Raw genomic sequence first — 24324 nt, 5'->3', positions numbered from 1 at the left:
GTGCAGTGGGAAGATGCCATACTACAGTGCCGGAGTATCCGGGTGCGATCCCAACCGCCGGTGGCTGGATTTTGATGTAGGAAGAGAAGTCTGGTGTGTGCTGTGCGATGTCAGTGCACATTAGATTCCCAGGTGGTCGAAATTACTTCGGAGCCCTCCACTACAGCACCCCTTTTTATCCGCTTTCATTCCCACCTTCTACTGTGCAGTTCAGGTGTCCACAGAACAAGTGAGAGATACTGCGCCTTTCCTTTCCTGTGAACCAATTATTGTATTACTGAATCTTCAAAATGGAGGTGCCAAACAGATTCCAACGTATGCTGCTGTGTGCACTTTAATATGATTATGTACTGCTGGAGACATAAAAATTGGAAGGGATCAACGCTGCTGGTCTCGATATGGAGTGAAAGCATTAGCTGCGGGTGATCGAGCGTTCTGTTAGGCGCAGCGCCGGCTAATGTCTCGCGACACTCTGCTCTGACCCGCGTAGTGTAGCTTTACGCTACAATATCGCATATTTCTAGCCAGGAATTCATGTTAAATTAATGAGTCTGAGAAGATTGTAGTGCCATACTGTGTCCTCTTGGTGCGGCCAACATGGCAGCCACCTACAGAGCAGGTGAAGTGAATACACTGTTTTGTGGCTGTGTCGTTGCTTGTGCCATTGCCAGTCTAAATGAGCGAAGGAGTTGAAGAATTTCGCAGAAGAAGAGCTATGAGCTCTGCTCCAAGTGGCTCTTTTGAAAAATTCTCTTTGGCTTATGACAAAAATAAAGAGTGCTTTGTGACTGCACACACATACACACAAGCATCTATCAAATTGCTTCAACGCATCGAAAGATGCTTAAATACCTGCACTCAAATTTTGCATAGGAAATACCATAACCATTCTTAATAAATATGAGCTACTGTTGCTTGCTTAATTCACTTTTAAAATGCTATCAATGAGAAATTTCACAACTGAAGACACTGCTGTTACTCTTGGTGCTGTCATTGGCAGAGCTTCTACAGGCAAAAATGAGTGTTGGTATCTGTAATATGACCAGATTTGTTTAGTTTGTTTGCTCACTTTATGTTATTTAAAACAACCACAGTACTCCCAACTGGTTAATGTCTCGCTCAATATTGCCAGCCAGGTGATGTAATAGTCATGTCCGTGGAGTTGCATTAAGTTTCTGTGCTATCTATATAATGTGTCCCAAATGTCTGGCTTTGCAGACTGTAAGCCAGTGAGAAAACTGGGCTACAGTACGGAAAAATTTTATTTTCAGTTGTTTAAAATTTCATTCTTCTGCTGTGTTGCTCAGCACCGCAGGAGGGTGTTTAGTAACTTGGGAAAGGAGTTTTGGTTTGAAACAAGGAAAGAATTGTTGAAGTCAGACCATTGCTTTAGATGTGTCAGATTTTACTGTTGAAAGGCATGCTCTCAAAGTTCATTACAAATGAGCTAGCCGTAAACAATGGCAGTGCCAAAGTGACTATTAAAACCTCGCAGGACCAAGTGCATTTAAAGCTGCGCTAGCTGACTTCGGTAAGGCAGTTGGCAAGATACTATAGCTTGCAGGCAGTTGAATAAGTATATTCTTTATTGAACTTAAATCAAAGAAGAGGTTGGTACATTCGAAGCCAAGTGTTTGTGAAGTCGGGAACTCAAAATGCTTTCAGAAACAAATGTACTGTCAGCAATCATCCATATTTGGTACAAAGGAGTTCGCAAGCCACACAGATGAAAGGATACACCAAAAGGATTAAAAATTATATAGACTTAACGCAGAGCGACGTTCACAGTGGCGGGTACATTCCCGGTGGTGGTGGTGAAGGTGCAGTCACCGAGAGCTCGAACATCAAGCAGTCGTTCCAAGCCAAGCCGGGGTTGGCTTCGAGGTCACTGAATGCGACGAACTCTTGCCACACATAAGGCACCGTGTGGTCGCCCTGGGACCTTGGAAAGCTGGGGTCGTTTATGGTGTAGCTGATATGTGGTGGGCCATTTTGGTTCACCAAGGTCACCGTGACCTGCAAATGGGGAGTTGCTATTAGCAGAGATCCACTCATGAGTCACGAAGGTGTCTATATATGCACACAAAAAAAGGAAGAGGTCAAAGATTAAATATTCAACTTTTCCTTAGCACGGAGAATAAGCGATTTTAAGGTAATGCGGTAAAACTTTGAAGCAATAGTTTTAAGACTCCTTCCGGTCAGTGAAAAACCTCGTGTTGTCTCATCAGCATCCGGCCTCTTTAAAAAATATTCTGATTCGATGACAGGGTCATGATGTCACAGCCACATGACCTTGCACGGGAACTTCAAACACCCAACAATGCTCACTTGAAGTGTGATGTTATGTGTGGAAAGGAAGTAATAAAGATATGATGTAATGTGAATTAAAGGCTGTCGCACATCTCAGGTAATTTAACTTAATGAAGTAATTTATTTTGCTAAACGAAGATTTTAAAGCTCTAGGTGAGATTCAAACCTACGACCTTTGTTATTAAAGCCAGGCACAAGGAACGCTTGCACGTCTTTGCAAGAAGTGGGCGCTTGCGTGTATATGATATGGTCTTTCATGTAAGTTGTATTTTAGGACCGTATGCGAATTAGCATGTGTGTAATTACAAGACCACAGGCCGTTACCGTGTCATACTCTTGAGGCCGATCTTAAATGTCTATGTAATTATGTTTTTGACTCACCAATAAATTTAACATTTTTCTGTAATACATGATAGCATAGCACTGCTAAAAATTCTCTTTTTAATAAGATAAAGAAAAAATACTGCTGAGGAAAGAAAAAAATCTTTGATAGGCAAAATTTGTAAGACTTGCACAAAAATTTACAAAAATATGGAGTATACCTATTTGGGAAGTACGACGATAAAAAAAACCCCCAAAAAGTATGTTTTGCGCATTAATATGTCAAAAACGAGACAGCCACTTATTTGATAGTCCGGACTGGATGGAGCAGGCATCTCTATCTGAACTAAATTAAGGTGAATCGACACTGTTGTTTTGTGTAAAGACATCACTTGCACCTACAGCATCAAATATTAATTCCACAAAATTTTGAGACCACCACCGTCAATGAGAATGACTACGTTGTTCAGACTACGGTATGGAAAGTGTTTATTTGGTTCTTGATATATCCACAAGACTGATGAGAGAAATTGTCAACCCATAAAGGCTTCCAAGTTGTCAATGCACTGGCAGCTCACAAATTATCACAACTACGGCTACTGTCATCAAGTCGACTGTTGCTGAACAGCACTACACATTTGGCCCATGTGACCCACGAATGAGACCAATGCGTCAAAAGACGAATGACAATGGTAGTGCGACCCAGGTATGCAAGCCATGCCGTTTTATGAGATGACCGTGATCAGTGTGGTCACTTCACTGTAACTATGACAAGGTTTTGCCGTCACACCTCTAGATGGCATAAGAGAAATGTGTGACGATTTGCCATGTGATATCGCTTCGTGCAGCCACTGACCGCGCCAACCACTCTTCATGTCCATGGTACAAATGTATGCAAATGTACATCTTCGTGACGTCCTGTGCAGGATGTAAACGGGAGGTCTTTCCTTACCCTGTGTCGAAATGGCCAGGGGAGTTCGGAATCATTGGGACCCCGCAGCAGGACCAGCTGCACAGCCATGAACCGTCCCTTGCGGCTTTGACCCATGCCATTGAGGTGAATACGAAGCTGAAGCCGGTAGCCTGGAACCCCCGTGCAGAAGATGGGGCTGGATGCATAGCGGTGCGTGCCGTGGCGCTGGTGACGCTTGGTGCGTGAGTACTCCTTCAGTAGCCAGCGGAACTGGCCATCAGGACGGGTCACCACTTCGTCCTGTTGCGCAATAGAAAGTGAAGATGAGTTTGGACAGGTGTCATTTGCACTTGGGCAGTTGAAAAGTATGTCCGTTGAACTTAGTTTCAGTCACCTTAGGGGAGTGCCAAAATTATACCGTAAGAACCGCGCCTTTGCCAAATTTAGGCGTAAAATGTCTGCAGCTGATTTGATGATTGCGACGGTGAATTTTGTAAGTCGATACCTCTACACTAGCAACCACTGCAGCTGTATCGCGCATCTTCAATGCACTCAAAGATGATTTTATTGCTGCAACAAAAATAGGCCAAGAAACTTCCCCATATCTCTCCCACCTACTCAAGTCCTGCGTACTACAAAACAGCCTAGTGTCCAACCTTAAATTTCGATTCTTAAAATAATTATCAGTCAACGTACACGCATCATATATCATCACTCTGCACGTCACAACCGACATACTCTTTAACCTTCTATCTTTTTCTGCCACAGCTGAAGCCCGTAAGTTAAGGTTGTGATCTATTTTCACTGTTATGCCAAACATTGAAGGTGCACATAATGCGTGAGCTTCACAAGTGCAGAACATGCATGAACAGCAGAACATGCATGAACAATCTCACGTTGCTTGCTGACAGGCCAGGTGGTGCCATAGAGGCCATTGATGCTTCTGTGGGAGCCATTGACATCTGGAAGACAAATACAGCAGACCTCGGTGATATACCTAGGAAAATTAACTTCGTCCTGCGATTATGCACATACAAGAATACAATATCAAACTGGCTTTGTAAACCAAACATGGTTTTCTCTTCGAGACATGTTTGTAATGTTTAAAAAATTGCTATTTTGTTGAGTAAAAAAGCTGCGGCTTCCCACGGTCCGCACTGATCCAAAACTAAATAGTCGGCAAGGCCAAGGCACAATGCATTTTACAACAAGGTTTCTTCGGACCCACCGCTTAACTATTACCACCACACACATGCCTAGCGCCACCACCACATCGTAACTGACTCACCCACCTGCCGAGGTTAAAGCAATCATACCAGTGTAGTGGTTATAAATACCTCAAATGCCTCCATTCATCTCTCCAGCAGCCAAACTAACCGAAACCACATTAGTACACTGGTTCCATCCCAGCCAACTGACATCTTGCAGGTGTTCCGCTCCCGTCGTCGTCAAACGGCAAGACCAACTCGTACTTACCTCGGGCCACATTCGCTTTTCATTTGCTAAGTTGTGCGAGAGCTCCCTAATCCTTTCACGCATGGGCGGCCATGCGTGGGGTAGAAGAATGTCAAGACAGCTTGAAAGAAGCACGCCCATCTGTGCGGGACGGATTTCATTTTTTTTTCACTGCGGTTTGAGGAGACTGGCCCATTTACGTAAGACAAATTAGAAGGGGCCAAAACATATCTGGAACAAGTTAGAAGCTATCTGAAACCAGATGGACTTCAGTTGGTTCCAGTTAAGAAAACCCGGAGCTGTTCAGTTTTCCGCTGTTCCCAAGATCCCTGTTACTAAATGCAGGGACAGCTTTACAGAAAATAAAGCAACCTATAGCATCAGTGATGGCAAGAAGGTGCATCTCTCAACCAAACAACAAGTACGCAAAATAACCACACTGATTTTTTTTACATTCAGCGTACTGAACCACTTGGTTAGGAACTCTGAATGTTTAAACATGCTGGAAATCAATTACATACAACTAATTGTCGACATGAAGTTTGACAACCACCTTAATTGCCGCGCTGTTTCCTTGATGTGGTTCGACCTTGGCTAAGGACTTACCTGTATGTTAAAACCTGCAGTAGCAGCTCAAATTCTATGCTCACTCATTACAAACTGCGTTGCAATGCGAGACACAGAAAATGTTAAAAACGCACCATGTCCAAGCTCTTACCTGATTACCGAAGCCGATACTTTCGAAGTTGGACGGCGCGCTTGGTCTGAGAGTACCAAATGCTGAACTCTGAAGGAACCGGAACACACACACACAAAACAAATATTAAAAATTATAGCAATTTATTTGCAATGCCCGTTTATGAGCTGCTCAAACATGCAAGTGTCGTAAAATACCAGAACAAGCTCCTTGGACGGAGGGGACAAAGAGAAACCTGAAATGTTTGTTGCCTTTAAACAAAGTGGCCTCTTCCTAGAAATGCATTGTGAACATCTAATAATAATAATAGTATTAATTGGTTCACAGGAAGGGAAAGGCACAGTATCTGTCACACTTGTTTCTGTGGACACCTGAACCCCACCTTAAGGGAAGGGAGGAAGGTGGGAGTTGTAGTGGAAAGAGAGAAAGAGGAGCCGTAGTGGAGGGCTACGGAGTAATTTCGACCACCTGGGGATCTTTAACATGCGCTGACGTTAAAGATCCCCAGGTGGTCAAAATTACTCCGTAGCCACACAAAACTAGAAATGCTGACAAAATAAAATGTTTTCTCGTTACAACCTAAGGCCTCATTCTCACAGCCGGTGCTCCACTCCGTCGCGGCGGCACCGGCGGGGGACACCGCACGACGGATGGAGCGGCGCGATGTTCAAACATAAAGGGCCGCCGGACACCGTCAAACCTGTTCGGGCGGGGCTTCGCCGCTCCCGCGTGACTCTACGTGAGAGCGCTTTTTTTTTTTCTCCTGCAAGAAAAAAAAAATACGGAGGGCGGCTGCCCTCTCTGCAGCGATGGAAGTCGTGTACTCCGCGTCTGTACGGGGAAAAAAAAAAAAAAAGAAAAAAAAAAAAGAAACGTGCTGTCTCACGTGCTCTAGCAGCAGTTTGGAGCTAGAAAGCGTTTTCATCTCAGCTTTGGTAATGGTACAAACACCACGCGTACTGCGCCAAAACAAATGAGTATAATTATAGCAAGCATGTATTAAACCGCAGAAAGTTATGCTCACTCCAATAAAATTGTTCTTCGCAATCAGCATAATCACAGAAAACGTAATAAACTATTCTATCAATAAAAGAATTGTTCGCGACAACATGGCAAGATGGTTTTGATACAAGCATTAAAAAATCAAGTTAGAATGGCGCCGACTGAAATAACATTTCACGCAAATCTGTTGGAAGTCGAGGTTAGCTGTGACGTCCTGCATATTGCAAAATTAATTAAAATCGGCATTTTTTGTTAGCCTCTTGTGCTTTGGTGCTTCAGTAGCTGTACGAAACTCCACGCAACTCAAGACTGCTATCAATATAAGCATTGTTCACCAGCAATGAAACGTTCCTGTCGATACCACCACTCGGGATATTAAGGTAGCGCTTAATATTTCGCTATCACCTGCAAGTGCAAGCAATGCGGCTTCAAAAGCGGTGGCTTCCTCTTGAAACGCAGTTTCGTCACAGCTTTTTTTTTTTTTTTTTTTTAAAGGGTTCTCTGTCTTGCGGGAAGATTGCGACCTTTTCTTACATTTCTTTTCCCCATCGATATGCTTTTTCTCTACTTGCTTTCTTAGACCTCCTCCCCTTGACGAAGTTTTCTTGCTGCACCATTTACCCGCTTTTTGCATTTTTTTTCTCTATCTCTCTTTTCTTTGTTCAGTTTTCTCCTCTGCTCCTTTCCTCACCTCGCCCATTACCTCTTCCTTTCCCTTCTTCACCTGTGCGGCAGTCGTTTTGACTTCTTCGCCGGCCTAGCCAGCAGGTTTTCCGTCCATCCAAATCTTTACTGCCTCGAACCTTGTTTGCCACTCCGTACTTGTTTTTGGTTCTGGTTGTGTCTATATAATGGCTCTTAGCTCAACTTGTGAGCCATATGCTTTACATGATCACAATTTGTCAAGAACCTGTTCTGCGTTTGGATCGACTTAGGTTGACGAGAAAAACTACCAGATTAACTATTTGCAACGAGGTACCATTTGCGTAGCTCCAAAATGAAAGGGAGTGAAACTCCAAATCTACTACTTGAAAATAGTGTTACCAGGTGAAAATGTTCTGCTGGTTTCTTGCTGGAAGCTGCTGGTTTGTGCTGGAACCAGCAGGTAGCCTGCTGGATTTTTGCTGGTTGTACTGGTTCCAGCAGGGTGCTTGCTGGTTTTCCACTGGTCCCAGCAGGCGACCTGCTGGTTTTCCACTGGTCCCAGCAGGCGACCTGCTGGCTGTGCTGGTTCCAGCAGTGTACGTCTGCTGGTCTCAGCAGGCAACCTGCTGGCTTTGCTGGTTCCAGCAGGGTGCTTGCTGGTTTTCTTTGCTGGTTTTAGAATTTTGCTGGTTCCCTCCTGGAATGCTACTGGAACCAGCAAGCAACCCACCCAAGTTTACAAACGCATGTAATGAAGTTCATTTACGCACGTGAGAACTTGTTGCATTCCCCTATCGCGAGCTCATTCATTCTACAAAAACGCAGCACGGAAAGTATATACCTGTTTTTACAGCATGTTTCTGCTCCGTGATCAAAATATCACCGTAGCTGCGAAAAAAAACCTTTTTAAAGAAGCTAAGCTTTTTTTTTTTTTTTCGGCCGGTAGCCGCAGTGGTATGCCGCTATGAGCTATTGCAAACATCAAAGATGCAAAAAAATGTTATCTGATCTTTACAATTTTGTTTATCACGGCGTAATGCACGAGGCTGTTACTGCTGTCACCTTCATCATCTGCTAGCGTAGCAGACGACGCGCCTTCGAACGATCTGGTGCAACGATCAGAGCAGAGCGAATGCAATTACGTGTAAGAAGGTATACAAATAGTAATATTAGCACAATTTGAAATATCTCAGGAGTATTTGTTCGTAACGTTTGACAAACGCGCATTTTCAGCGCTTACGACACTATCGTAACCAGTCTCCGGTTGACGCTCAACAAGCCAAAAGAAGCCGTTCCGAAGTTTAGACATTTACGTATATACTGGCTAGTGTGCCGTGCGGAGGGCTCTCTCAATGGGAGGAGGTGTCCGCGCCGGCGATGCCTTCCAACTTTGGCCGCCAGGGGCGCTGCTCATCGTAAAGGTGCCGTCGACGCCGTCGGCCGCCGGCGCGCCCTTGATTTGCCGCAGCTGCGCTGGCCGAGCCATCAGTGGGTTCGAGCGCTTTGGACGCGTCTACGCTGTTCTTTTGTTTTAGTCGTTCTGTTTCTTGCATTCATATGAGATAATTAAATTTGCAACGACTAATGATGCTAAAAATAAAGCATCAGGGCAGGGAAAAGACATGTTTCGTGTCGCTTTGTCGGAGTGGCTACCGCTCGAATCAGGACTAGGTTTCTGTGTTCGGTGTGCCATCGGACCCTGCGCAGCTTGCGTAGTGGAAGCGGCTGATTAAAAGACAGGACCGCAAGTTGACTTCAACGTGTGTTGTCTGCGAAAAATATTTTGAGGAGAGCTACATCAAGAGAACGTTCAAAGTGACAGTAAACGGCATCGTCAACGAGCTCGCTATAGAGATAGACCACGAATTAATCCTGAAACCGTGCCAATGCTATTCGACCATTATCCGAACTATCTTCTGCCTAAGAAGACATCTAAAAGAAAGTTGAGGAACCTCTGTGACCAACCGGCCGCTAAACGACAAAAAACGCAGTGCCGTAATGCCAGTGGTGCAGACGACAGCCATGCACGCACCGTCAAGGATGTTTGACAATGATTCCAAGGAGCTGGCAGCAGCTAGAAGAGCCGAGCGAGAACTCATGCCCGCAGCAGCAGACGTGCAGCTTTGAGCATCGGGATCCGACTCAGTTTACATACCTGCAACTTGGACCAAATTAACCGAAGCACCTGCTGGATCTGTAGCCTACGCGCGTTATCGAGCCTTAAAAAAAAAAAAAAAAAAAAAAAAGAACTTTGTCACTTTGTACATAGAGAAAGTGATAACTTTTGGAAGCCTGAACGCAGTTCTGTGGACACTACAGTGTATACTCTCGGAAAAGAAAAAAACAAGCGCGTACAATACAACAATATCTAAAGCTGAAGATAGAGCTATATAGGCAGAGTGCACTGGAGGGTCTTTGTTCCGAATGTGGCCTGCAACCAGCTGATTCAGGAAGCACATATCATTCATGGGAATATATTTTGCAGAAAAAGTGTCGCTTGACCGTCAACTCTGAAGGGGTTAGCTGCGCTTAATGCAAATACCAGCGGAGGCTTACACAAGATGCGCAGAAAGAAGGAAAAAGCATGCAACTAGCCAAATAAATGCTGCAACATTTCTCGCGCTCTGAGAAGAGCTAAGAGAAAACTGGCATGGAGCGCAGAACAAGTGGCTGTATTGAAAGCGCAAAATGAGGAGCTAATAAGTGAGTCTGTGGTTAAAGCTTTTTTTTTTTTTTTTTTTTTAAATCCCGCGCGTGACCTAGACAACTGTGACCGTACAACAACCGCTCGGCTGCTGAAACCGCGAAGCCGAAACTGGTGAAGAAAGTAAAATTAATTATAAATTACTTAGCGGTGGTAAGCGAGAAACCACGTGGAGAATTACAGGAATATCTAGCGCATCATTAGCAAGTGAAAAAAAAAAAAAATACCACCAAAAATTGGTATCAGACTACTTTAAAATTATTGCGGTGTCATATGTGCGGCCTTTCTCCAAAACCTTTAGCGGTTCATTTCTATATTTTTACTTGTTTATTGTTGCTGCGACTTTTTGCTCAAATTTTACTATATTGTAGACATTGTAAAAAAAAAAAAAGAATCAGTGTTACAATCACCACTTTTGTTTCTTGTCTTTCCTTCTGTTACAAAAAAAAAAGCGCACCGCATAATAATCATTTATGTATGAAGCAACAATTAAGTGACTTGCTAATAAAACAAATGAATAAAGAGTAAGAAGAGATTCAGACTGCTTGTGTTTATTGTCGAATGCGATCTTTGAAAACATAAAAAGCGCCCTTCTTTTCTGTAGCATATATGTGACGCTATAAAACGTCACTAACCTATCACCTATATCACCTTAGCAATAAGCATGACTGAATTGCAGAAACGTCGACGTAAACTATCCGAAAGCTCGAGGCCCGTATTGACGTTCGTAGCACTTGACTGCGGCATCGCGATATACCATGGACCATAAGAAAAGACCGAAGAGTAAATAAAATTCAAAGTTGGATTAATGAACAGTGTAAAATATTAAGGGCATTTTCTGATACCTGTGTCACATGGACAATAACAGTCGTCGTCGATCCGTTCCGGGTTAGATAGCGATTGAGAATATAGTTGCCATAATTCGGGACAACCACCCGGATATGAGCTGACTGAGCGCTCACTCAGAAGGAAGATAGATACGATACGCAACATCCGCGATCGCGATGCGTGGATCGCAATCGAGTGGCTCTAGATCAAATAAAATCGTCATCGGAATATTTCATAGCAATATATTGAATCCGGCCCGGACTCGATCGTTTAATCAAAGACTAAAAAACTATTGCAACCAACGTGTCAACTTTAGGTGGTTTTCTCAAATTTCTTCTCTCGCTGGATATCAGGAAGTCAATATGTGTTCTGCTTAAGACCTTATCCGGTTCAGCTGAATAAATAAAACAGATATATAGCAGACATGGACCAGACAGTATTTGTTAAACGCTTCCTCGAGCGCTATTTGAGCGTATAATTTTCTCCGCACAGTACTAGGACGGTATGAATGTCTTCCACCAAGACTGTTTTTAGACACAAAGTGCGCTTAAACGGTCGAGAGACAGGTTCCAGGCCGCGAACGCGGAGCGATAGCACCTTAGCTATTGGTAGCGCCGCCCCGCGGTGGTAGCGGGAAGGCATCACCGCGGCGGACACGCCAGCGCGCGCCCTCGGCACACTAGCCAGTATATTCTAGGCACTATAGAGCTGTTTTGTGCTGGCTCGTGCTTGCGAATGCAGGAGTATTTTGTGCTTTTTACAATATTTAAACGTCGTCGTCAGTATGAATTATTTAAGACATTTTATCTGAAACATCTACGTAAGTTTGAACCGGTCAAGGTGGCTTCTGTCAAGACTGAGAAATGTGATGCGACATCTGCAAGGCCTAGGACCTGCGTGTGTTTGGTAAGTAAAAAAGTGCATCTCATTTTCCTCGCGTTGTGTAACGTCTAGTGGATTTGCGAGAGCTTATTATAGGCACGGAGGAAAAGAACAGTGACTCAAGCGCGCACCACTGCCAGCGCAGTTCGGCAGTGATGAGAGCCGCTTACTAGTCGAGTGACTATCAAAGTGAGCTGGTAATTTTGTCGTCCCTAGTTTAAAATAGGCCATATCATTTTGCCGAAGTATCATTGATGCTATTTTCGGCAAGTAAAATATCTTTGTCGCCCGATTGTTTTTCGCTTTGTACGAACAATGGTGAACAGCCAAGGATTCAAAGAACGTCTAATCGCAAGTTAACACATATTCGACACGGTTCGTTGCAAATAGACTAACTAGACTATCTTTCCATGTCAATCCATTTGCAGGGTATGGGTGTATGACTTGAGTGGCATACCAAACAAGGTTAAAAGAATATGCCGCTAAACAGTCATGTCTGGCTAGCAATGGGTATACTTCTAACCTCTCTGATTTAATTTAAAGCAGCGAACAGTCTACGAGACCAATGTAAACGTTGGGGATAATTTTTTTTTAGGTTTGTTGTTGATATTGACAAGAATGAGTCTTATGATGATTTAGGGAGAAATAATATTAAATGAAAAGCGGCATTGTTTTTCCTTCCACTTTTCATTTAATATTCTTTCTCCCTAAATCATCTTAACACTCATTCTTGTCAACATCGACAACAAACCTAAAAAGAAAAATTATCCCCAATGTTTACCTTGGACTTCTAGACTGTTCGCTCCTTTAAATTGTATCATAACGAGCCCCTCATTTCATCTAACCTTTCTGGTAATACCACACCAGTTGTTACGTGGCATCTGCCTAAAGCAATGCAGACACTTTCCTAGGAGTGGTATTCTCATGGTTGAATGAATGAAACACCATGGGTGCTTGTGGGCATTGGTGCAGTCTGCACAGGCACATGCAAAAGCTAGCCACCCACACATTAGTAGAAGCGCTGTTCATTGAAAATTTTCTCTAAATGTGGTTTGCATCACACTTGACCAGTTATCATGTGGATTTGCACCAAATATGTGCTTCTTGGGTAGATGCTTTCAATTTCCATTATTCATCTTTTATGTGCAGTAGCATGGTTTTGGTAGTATATCTTTCTGGTCTTTTTTTTTCATGCAGCTACCTTCATGGCACCATCTGAGTTGGAGCTGGAGCACACCTGCTGCAGTACCACAGTCTCGAAGTGAAAATGTGTCCATGCAGATTGCAGAATGTATATGGGCATGGAAAATAAAATTAAACTATGAGTCATGACTGAAACCTCTGCTGTTGCCTTTATTTTCTTTGTGCAGTCCAAGGCAGTCACTGCACCAAATTCTCGTAGGCTGACAAGCCCCCAGAGAACCAATCCACCAAATTCTGACTATATTCAGCCCTCGGTTGAAACCTAGCAGCCAATGGTTCCAATACCCGCTGGTCCCAGTAGCTGCTGGTTCCAATACCCGCTGGTCCCAGTAGCTGCTGGTCCCAGCAGCTACTGGTCCCAGCAGCTATTGGTCCCAGCAGCTGCTGGTTCCAGCAGCTGCTGGGAATGTGCTAATAAACCAGCACTGCTGGAACCAGCAGAATCCCAGCAGGAAACCAGCAGAAAATTTCCACCTGGATCTCAGATAAAAAAAAAATTACCCGTCTGCTATATTCCGCTTTTAGTGTCGCGACTTCTCGCAGCAGTTCAGAGTTGGGACGCCTTCTTATGTCAGCCTCAGTACAAACACCGCACGTACTACGGAACAACAAATGGGTACAGATATATATCAAGCCAGTATCCAAGCTCAGCATAAATGCGCACATCTATAATATTATTCATGGCAGTCAGCAAAATCGAAGAAATCTATAGGAACATATATAAATAACTCTCATCAATAAAGGAATGGGTCGCCAGAACTTGCAAAATTTCTTTTGATACACCCATTCAAACATACAACTGAAATATCGTTAAGTTTTGCAGGAGGTCATGTTTAGCTGCGACACCCGGTGCATTGAAAAATGAAAAAAAAAAAAAATGGCATCTGTTGTCTCTTGTCAGCGCGCGCTTGGCGGGGCACCAAGCAGGAGGGCAACCCCCGCTTTTCTCTCTCTCTCGCTCTCTTTCTCTCTGTGTTCGTGCACCGCCGTCTGCATGCGAGCCCGCGATGGCCGCGCGGCCGCTCTGCCAGTGCTCGCTTGGTCGCGACACGCAAGCCGTGACGTAGAGTCACGTGAGAGAAGCGAGCGCGCTCACTGGTCCGTCTTTCGTGGGGCGGAGTCCGCCGCTCGCCGGACTGGCAGCGCCTTGGAGCAAAACCCCACGGCGCCGGCCACCCGATTTCGGGGAGTACTGGCACCATTAACTCCCCTTCTCGGGCGAGCGCCGGCGCGACGGAGGCGACGGAGGAGAGAAAAACCGGCTGTGAGAATGAGGCCTAACACTGCAACGCCTTTGCACAGAGATGCAAATTATGTCATTTTGAAACACCTGACAACTATGCAAACACTTGCTTCAAGCGTTTGCCCAAACAATATATGCTGAGTGTGTTAAGCAGTACTAGTATAGATATATAATCCCCCATGTGCCCCCTTACCATGGGCTGCGGTGTGATTCCCTGAGACTCCAACTGAGCCAGTCGCTGCTCCATTTGCTGCATTCGCAGTCTGAACTCATTCTGCATGGCCTGCATGAGAAAATATGTAGACATACTCTTTTTTCTGTTGCAGTGTAAGTGACTTTGGCTGGTACATAGCCCCCCTGAAAAACCATTCAGTCTGCTGTTATAACATAAAAAAAAACACACACAATGATCATCGATCGATAAATGCGAATTAAAACAATCAGGCATATCATGTAGTACATATCCTCGTCAAACATTGCACACATAATTAATGCACATTTCTATTCTGCAGAATTTTTAAATAACGCATTACTTCTATGACTGAAGTCCTACAGGAAGCCAGATGGTACACACTCTATTTCCACACGGCCGGTTTTTCATGAACACTGTTATAATAGACGTGCTTTGAAGAGCCTTGCAAACTGTATGGTTACTCTGAATGAATCAAATTTCTTCAAATCAGTAGCATAAAGGTTTGTCGTGGTTTACAATGAAATTATCTGTATTTTGATTCATATGCACTTTTTGCCGTGCAAGTATTTTATTTAATGGTGCATCAAAAAACATTTTGATGTAGCAGGGAGTGTGGAGAAAACTTGTACAGGAAGAACCATTGTCTCTACAGCTGCAAAACTTTTTGTGTGCATGCATGGGATTGCCTAGGCTGGAGAAATCTATTACAGATGACTCCAGCGAACCAAATTTTTGCTCTGGTCTATACGAGGATATCCTGATATTTGTTTACTGCACCTTTCTTTTTTTACGAAACATAGTGGCTGTCATTGACTACTAAGCAGAAGGGTGACAGCACCTTCGCAATGCGAGCTCATGATGATATATACTGAATATAAATTCAACGTACCTATAAAAAAAAAAGCTTGTTTACTGCCTCTGGCTGACAGCATCTTTTCTGTGCACAAGTAGCAAGTAACTTGAACAATATTTGTTCCTACAAAGTCACACACTATATTCAGGACGAAAAACAGCCACCAAATATCGTCACCCACAAAATGCATGCAGCTAAACCTTTTGTAGGCCTTCACCAGTCAGTAGGTATAAAATATTTATAGATTTACTACCTGTTTCAGTTAAAGCCAGGGAAATCGGTCACAGTGATGTGCGACAGGCTTACCGTGGTCTGGCCACAGTGGTGTTCAAATCCCAGGTTGAGACCTTTGAGGGAGGCATTGACCTCGTTCACCTGGTTGCGGAGCATGTCTCGCTCACCCTGGATGTCCTGCACGGGTAACATCATCATCATCAGCCTGAATACTATATATCTATTGCAGGGTAAAGGCCTCTTCCATATTCCTCATATTAACCCGGTCCTGTGCTAGCTGCATCCACTTCACCTCTGCGAACTTCTTAACCTCATTCGTCCACCTAACTTTCTGCCACCCCCTGCTACGCTTTCCTTCCCTTGGAATTTAACTTGTTACCCTAAGCGACCATCGGTTATCCTCTCTTCGCACTTCATGTCCTGCCCATGCCCATTTCGTCTTGATTTTCACTAGGATGTCAGTAACTTGAGTTATTTTTATGACCCACTCTGCACGCTTCCTGTATCTTAATGTCCCCTACCATTTTTCGTTCCATAGCCCTCTGGGTGGTCCTCAACTTGAGTAGAACTCTCTTGGTTAGCCTCCACATTTCAGCCCCATATGTGAGTACAGGTAAGATGCAACTGTTGTCTACTTTCCTTTTGAGTGATACCGGTAAGCTGCTAGCCATAATCTGCGAGTGCTTGCTAAATGCGCCCCATCCGAATCTTATTCTCCTTGTTATTTCCATTTCATGGTCTGGATCTGCAGTTACTACCTGTCCTAAGTAGACATATTTGCCTAATAGTACTTCCAGTGCTTTGCTACCTAAGATAAACTACTGTTCCTTTCCGAAGCTGTTGAATATCACCTTAGTCTTATTCTGCATATTGATATTGATACTGATATTGATGGGCAACATCGTTCATCTGTTATTCTGCCAAAGAGCTTGGTGAACCGAAAGCAAGTTTCATTCTCAATGCAAAAATATTTTCTAGGAGGCACTTCTCGGGGTCCCGCTGTACTCGAGGAGAATAACCATATATTCGACTAGCTAAAACGGCGTACACGATGGCGAGTGCAGGTGGTATGCAGTCACTCACCTCCAAGTTGCGCCTGTACTCAGCAAGACGGGTCACAACCATCCGCCTGTGCTGCTGCCAGTCATTTTCGTGTGCCTCCAGCTCAGAAGCGGAGCCCTACATTGACAGAGAAGCATTTCTTGTTCACCTGTCCCAGCTGCATTGGCTCGCAACACGTGAAGAATTCAGACAGCCGCCAGAAAATGTGACGCGTAGTCGTTTTTGAGTAAACTCTGGATATAGCAATCTCAAAAACTTATGTATAATTTCTGCATGTCAAAATGGTTAAATATATGTTGTGAAGACAAGTCAACGAATAAATGGGTAAGTATAAAGATGCTCTCTCAGGCTTGCATCCTTTACATATATCTAGAACAGCACCACCTGTGTGTGGGTAAAAAAGCTCAGTAGCTCAGTAGGTAACGTTGCCTTTTTTACTTGATTGCAGCCTGGTGGTCACACTAAATAATGAAAAAATTAGTTGTGGTTTAACTCTGGTTAACCCTAGTTGAATTGCAATAGCAATGGCGGAAGCTTCTTTTGCCTGCTGCATTATTGCCTTATCACGCCCTATCAGTGTAAGGTGTTACATTATTGGGGACAGACAACATACAATCTGCCAACATTACGCAATATTATCTGTAGAGTTCAGTGCGCAACAAAGGAAGCACAAAATGAGAGAAAGCAGAAAACAAATTGAGACAAGTTGAGGCAGGTAACAGCGACAAAGGTTACTGATCAAAACTCGTTCAATGGCAGAAAAAGATGCTTTCAGGTGCAAACACATTGGCGAATAGGTTGTTCGAATCAGTTGTTGTTGTCCTAGGAAAGAATGAATATGTAAAGGTGTTTGCAAGCGAGAACAAAGGAGATAATTTATGGGGATGATAATGCCTTGCAATTCTAGATGAAGAATGTCGGCCTTTGAAGGATTAAGGCAGAAATGGCAATGGGAGAATATGAACAGGAATTTTATTCCGGCTAGGATTCTTTAGGAATTTGATGTTTCTAATCATTATTAATTCACATGGTGAATCATGTGAACGGTAACAATTATATAAAAATGAACTACTGAAACCTGTATTGGCTTCTGTGTGTCGTTATTGTTATTCTCAGTTCAAGAATTCTAAGCTTCAAAGGCATATTGTAACTATGACTAGAATAACGAGTTATAGGCCAGGAGGTTTACGCTGGAAGGGCAGTACTTGGCTTGCAACGGGCAGAAGCACAGACATTGCCTATATGGATGGACCGATTCAAATGGTTTGCAACTGTTACCCCTAATTATTTCAAAGAGTCAGTTTGAGGCAGTATCAATGTCTGTTTGATTATGTAATGATAAGATATAATAATGACTTTTTGTTTGTGATGCGCATGAAAACAGTTTTATCTAAGCCTTTTTATTTTCATATTCAGTGAATCATTTCATGGCTAAGCATGAATTTTTACAATGCACATTCCTAGTTTTACTCAGAATTAATTGTTTTATGCAAAAGTAGAATTAAAATTTCTTCTACAGATTATTACCATTGTTCTCAGAAAAGACATCTAAGGCCAATTTGATGCAGATTTGTACGTAACACGTTGCAATTGGTCGATCACTTCTTCCATATGGTAACGTACCTGAGTGATTACTTTTATTTCCCATAACCAACTATACTCGTAATCAGTTACTTTTTTAAAATGCAAGACATAAAAACTGTACAAATTCGAGAATCTCAACTCGGTAGCAAACAGTGGTGCCAGCGTGGATTTTATATACTTCATGAGATATCGATGATGACTGAAGGTGTGCAAAGCGAGGATTTTGTTGAAACCAGCCCGAATACTATTACATACTAGTACCTTGCCAGGGTGGTGCAGTAGTTAGACCGTTCGACTACTGTCCCCGAGGATGCAGGATCGAGTCCCGGCCTCTGTGACTGCTTTTCGTGGAGGCAAAAAGCCAGGCACCCATGTGCTGTGCAATGCCAGTGCATGTTACAAAACCCCAAGTGGTCGAAATATCTGGAGCCCTCCACCACGCCAGCCTTCAAAGCCTGGGTCACTTTGGGACGATAAACCCCATAAACCAAACCAAACTACTACTACTGGATGGTTCTGTGCATGAGCTGGTGTGTACAGTGTTCATACTTCAAAATACTGCTCTTCACTGCAGCGCATGCAATGAGAGTGTTTCAGTGTACCTTCTAATCTGTAGATGAGAAAATGTGGAAAAATTACTGAAAACTTCTAAAAACAACTCTTTTTGGAAGTAGGTAATTTCAGTTCGAGTAAATTAATTGTGCCATGATGTAAAATTGGAAGTAATGTGAAAGATAATCCAATTACATTTACGCAATCTGCAATTACTTTTTAGGGCCTGTAAATGATCATTGCAAGGAACTAGATTCGATATGGAGCAATTGGAATTGCAATTGATTACTTAATTATTTTCTGCAATATGTGCAAGACTGAATCTAGGTAATGAGGAACCAAAGCTCTGGCCAAATCTTTTAACCGTCCTCCTGTTTTGAATAGCTGAGGTATTAGCTGCATGTATACGCCATGTAAGAAAAAAAAATCGACCTGTGTATGATCGGGCATGCCATACTCACTTGTAACATTTAACATCACCAAGTGATGTGCTAGGAATATGAAGCAATATGTTCTCTGCGCTCTGGTTGGACTGTTACTGGCTTGGGTGAGATTGTAAAAAGCCAGCATTATCCGAGAGAATGAATTCATAAAGAAAATCCATTAAGAAGCCGTGCCATGCGATGCCAGGTAATTTGAAGTCAACCGCATATTTTACTTTTGCTAAATTTAATAAAGGAGTCATGCATTTTGTTCAAGAAAGCTATAGTTGCAGAAGGCAAATGATATTCAGCAAACAATATAAAAACATGAAGGCACAGGCTTTCATAGTCATCAATTTGATCTAACAGATTGTTTGCTTGCATAATCAACATATACATTATTTTCCTAGAAATTCATGAAAATTTGTGTCCACAAAAAAAATTTCATATTCACAAAGAAAGAGAAAGGCAGCAGGATGGTTAATCAGGGTAGTTTGCCAGACTAACAGGAAGAGGCAAACACAAAGGTAGCAAAATACATGGTCTGTACAATTGGCGAAGCTGACCTGAAATTCACAGCCAAACTCTGCCATCCAGCACCTTGGAGCGACATCAGAATCGCCCCTGCCACCGGCACTGTTCAAAGCTTCTTCAGCAGTAGAAGAGTTGCCACCGACATCGTTGCTGTTGGGAGTCGATGCCATTGTACCTAGGCTACACTGCCTCAGGTGATTCTGAAAAAAGAGTCACGTTTCTTTTAAAATGTGATTTGTAAATATTTAAAACAATTGTTTTTATTAATCACGATAAGTACTTCAGTCCCTATGTAGCTTCACTTGCGAGATCTCTGTAGTAAACCCCTTATGTGAAACTCCGCGCAATATGGTACAGTATGTGCCACCCTTCAGAATAAAATTTTCCAACTGCCTCCTCTATGTATGCTACCCTACAGGCTGGAGTAAAGGACAGAAACTGAATGACATTCTGACACACTGAAAGCTGACATGCAACCCAGGGCTTACAAGTGCAATCACATTTTTATTAAGGTAATAAATTAACTATGTAATATTACTAGCTATTGGGGCAGGAATCCTGTGAAGTGGTAATTGTCTATACCCATTTTCTTGCCCTTATGACAATAGAGAGAAAGTATTAGGGTAATTATTATTTGCATTTCTTACCCTGAGGTCACAGATGCGGGGAGTCACAGCACAGCCCTGGGTACGGTTCGAGCACAAAACCTGGAACTGAGATACCTTGTCCTGGACAGATGCGTCCTCGATGAGCTGGAAGCAAGGCAGGTCCATGCCACAATGCTCTGTTAGGTACACTGTCTACTCTCAGTAACTTGAATTCAAAGTGGGCCAAAAATATTCTTAAATCATATTATATAATGTTCTATATGGTATGGTACAGGTGGCTTGATGTCCCAAAGTGATATGAACTGTAAAGGATGGCGTATAGTGGAGGGTGTCTCACGGGCGAGTTTCGCCTCCAATAATGTGCTTAAATTCAGCTGACAAGCGCTATAATCACTAAGTCACAGAAACGGAGCGGGCAGTGTTGGTTAATATGCTGATTACTTTTGATAAGACTAGTAAAGCACAAAATTCAAACAAACAGGAAATTTGAGTTAAGCAATTTTGTGCTGGTGACATTCCTCTGTATTGCAAAGCACATATTCACTCCAAGGAAGAATAAATTTTAAAAAGTAGGCAATCAATGAGATTGAGAGAGTAATTACTGACCTTCACCTAAGCGCTGCCATACAGCTACAAAAAGAAGCTATACAGCTTTCTCAGAAACTTCGTAGTTAAAGAAAAATTCGTCCTGATCCGGGGATCGAACCCCGGGACCACCGCCTTTCCGGGGCAGTCCCTCTACCAACTGAGCTAACCAGGACGGTCAGCAGATCAGATGGTAGGGCGAGAGTGAATTGATCTATAAGTCGAAGTGGGAATGGTGTTGACCAAATATTTTAGGGGAATCCTCCAAAGTGGAGTAAGTTAGCAATAAGGGAGTAATTACTCATCAATATCCACCCAAGCGCAGCCATACGGCTACAAAGGAAAGCTATACAGCTTTCTCAGAAACTTCATAGCTAAAGAAAAATTTGTTGCATTTCAGATGACTAATGCATCAACTATTTTCAGAAGCATTTTCAGTTTTCTTTTTAGCTATCTGCACTAACAATTATCAAGCATTGTATGATGATCGATCACACTTAGTCTTCTGTTATTGACCTCATTTATGCAATCTCATTCTCTCAACCTATCTTCACTCTTAGGAGTCTGTGAAACAACTGCAACAAATGATTAATTAGACTTGATAAGACGTAGCTGTGTGGCAGGAGCACAGGTTCTGACCTGTCCGCGAAAGATCTCTGCCTGGTCCACTGGACAGATAGACTTGCTGGCCTGGCCTAGAAGAACCTCGAGGCAGTGGGTACAGAAGCGGTGTTCGCACGACGGTGACAGCCACAGGATGCCAACCAGATCTCCACAGGAGGCGCACGTCAGCTCCCGTGGCACGGGCTCCACAAAGTCGAGCGCTAAGCCCTCGCTGAGCTCAGTGAAACCACGTACTCGGACCTCGTGCGGCATCCGATTCAGTCACCGTATCTGAAAAATATTCACTACACATTAGACGAGGGGTCCCTTTAGCCTTGGAAACACTCATGGCTTTTAACGGGTGTAAAATGAGTCCCGTACTTGTATCTTGGTTTCCATTTCGTTTGCCTTGAATGCCTGCAAAAGAACTGTGTGCACATGCACGGACTCTCAAAATAAATTGCTAAATTCAGTTATTTACAATGCCTGCAGCACGTAGCGAGTACAGTATGCTATGAGTGGTTATAGTACATGTGGTTAGTACCAAAATAAAGTTGGTGAAAGAATTAAGGGTGGGCATTGAGGCATGCATGCATTTTGGTAGATACCATGGCTCCTCAAAAAGTGCCCAAATTCATTGGGTGGCTATAGAGTGAACTTCACTGTCCCCTACGGGTGGATTTATGAATAACTCGATCTTGGGATGGGGTGGTCTGTCACCTAGAGGAAGGGGGACTGCTTCTCAGCTGCCCCCTATAAGGTGGCATTGCGCTTTCTGCTTCAATTCAGACGCACCTGTCCAATTTAGACTGCCTATAGCCAATAAAAATGCCTGTTGACCTTATCACTATAAGCTTGTGCTTTACAAGTGTGCTTTGTATATATCCTTATCAGACTGCACATACGTAGTGCACAGTTGTGCTTTAAGGAATTGTGAAAATGCACCCTGCAGCCAAAGTGTCTTTGGAAGTCTGTAAGTATACTTAATTTATATGTGTCCAAATAGCCAGCTTTATAATGAAGGCATAACAAATTCTGCAAGTTCAATAGAGAGGGGAAGGCAAGAACGAGAGATAAGAGCTGCTCAGCACTATGTGTTCACATAGCTATCAACTCACAATTCATATTTATGACCCAGTAAAATAATGAACAATTTTTTTGTTCCTGGGTTTATTAAAAATGCTGAATCCTGGCCTACTGTGTTATACATTTGAGAGGGATGCTTATCTGTATGCAAAATAGCTCGCTTAAATGTTACATTTATTTTGATAATATTTGTATATATACACGATGCAATATACTGCACCAGGGTAAAAGGGGGTAATGGTGAAGTGTCAATATTCTGGCTCTTCCAATCATGTTCGTTCAGCAATGAACTAGTTGTCGAATACGTCAAGGTACATGCTAGTAACGACTATATATATATATATATATATATATATATATAGCTAACAAGCAAGTTAATTTCAAAAATGCATGTTGGCAACTGCATGATGAAAGTGTATCTGAAATTTGCATTAACACATATGGATGAATTACTTGTGTCAGTTTCTTCCTTTCTTCCAACTGTTTGAATCAACCCTTTGAATGGAATAAAGAAACCTCACACATCTGCTTCTGGCACATAAAATAGAATTAATTAAGGCAATTACTTAACACCGACCCAGCTTATATATTGCACCTCTGTATTCAGCACATGATCCTCTGCTCGTGTTCTAGCACTGAATTGCATGCTTTCCCACTCAAGGAAATTGAAGAAGAGATATATAATGTGCTCATGCATGATGATGTAATTCAAGTAAGGAGTGGGTTCAGGCTTTGTAATTATAGACTTAAAGAAGTCGCGCCATCTTTGAAATTTCGAGTCCTCCCAATAAAAGCTCCCGACATGTGACATGTATACATATCACGTACGAAATTCAAGGGAGCCTTTTGTTCATAAATAACCTAAAATTATACAATCTCTCTCTCTCTCTCTCTATATGTATATGTATATGTATATATATATATATATATATATATATATATATATATATATATATATATTAAACTGAAAAATTTCGTGGCCATGCAATGTGCAGAACAAGTTTTCACAAGAATTATCTCAATCCTGTATAGTCTGACAGCAGTGAAAGCACATAATACTGCGCCTGCAGGCTTCAAAGCCAACGTCTAACACCTTAGCTGAATTCTATAGCTTAAGTTTAATGAGAGGATACACTTACCTAGATAAAAAGAGAACTGTTAATTATGACCAGTCCAGATCCTGTGCAAGCACACCAGCCCGAAGCTAGCTCCACGTCTACTATAGGCGACAGCAAAATGGGTCAGTGATTCTGAGCTAAGGAAACTCTGACTTCCGAGAATTTTCCTCTTCCTTGGAAAAGCAAAGAGAGCGCAATTAAGTCCACGTACGTCAGTGCGATGTATACTTACAGAGGTAGCGGTTGGAGTTCTTGATGAACAACCTGAGATCGCTACTGTCAAAACAAGCGCGCTGCGCGCATAATTTTTTCTTGGTGCGGACGGTTGTCGGGCCTCGGCTGATGTGTCGATCGATGTGCCGAAACGTCGTACACGCTCTGGAGAAACGCTACCAGTGGTACAAGAGGGCGCGTCCTTACACCATTGTTTTAGAGAAGAATAAGATTGTCACGGTTTCTGTCACCGCGGTAAAACAAAACTCGTTTCCGCCACCAACAGCGTCACGACGACACGCGTACTTGGCAATCTTCAGGGCCGTGTGGCTGTGTCTACAACCTCTCACGCAACGGCGCCGCCGAACCGGCTGACCTCGAAGAGCAAGTTGTGCAGCGAAACCAAAACTAAAATCTGATGACGTCATGACGTCTTGACATAAACATAAAGACAAAGAGTAAATACAGCATACA

At 42.9% G+C, this 24324-nt stretch overlaps 1 protein-coding gene across 2 annotated transcripts; it reads right to left on the bottom strand.

The window, feature by feature from the left end:
• Window positions 1-1558: 1558 nt before the first annotated feature.
• On the bottom strand, window positions 1559-24264 carry LOC146189912 (TNF receptor-associated factor 5-like). 2 transcript variants are annotated; one of them, XM_084604653.1, is made up of 11 exons: window positions 23870-24264; window positions 21470-21724; window positions 20285-20389; window positions 19670-19837; window positions 16567-16662; window positions 15556-15660; window positions 14397-14486; window positions 5718-5786; window positions 4441-4506; window positions 3584-3844; window positions 1559-2016 (listed from the first exon to the last, which is right to left on the bottom strand). In XM_084604653.1, the coding sequence occupies exons 2-11, from the start codon at window positions 21704-21706 to the stop codon at window positions 1783-1785; spliced, it is 1431 nt and encodes a 476-aa protein (XP_084460779.1). In that variant the 5' UTR covers window positions 21707-21724; window positions 23870-24264; the 3' UTR covers window positions 1559-1782. The 2 variants fall into 2 exon arrangements, with proteins under 2 accessions (XP_084460779.1, XP_084460780.1); XM_084604654.1 differs by lacking the exon at window positions 23870-24264 and adding an exon at window positions 23659-23809.
• Window positions 24265-24324: the final 60 nt, after the last annotated feature.

Source organism: Amblyomma maculatum, chromosome 5, assembly GCF_055883805.1.
Source record: "Amblyomma maculatum isolate TAMU_Amacu chromosome 5, ASM5588380v1, whole genome shotgun sequence".
Taxonomy (NCBI): Eukaryota; Metazoa; Arthropoda; class Arachnida; order Ixodida; family Ixodidae; genus Amblyomma; species Amblyomma maculatum.
The sequence above is the reverse complement of the archived record's forward strand: the minus strand, read 5'-3'. Positions and strand labels throughout refer to the sequence as shown.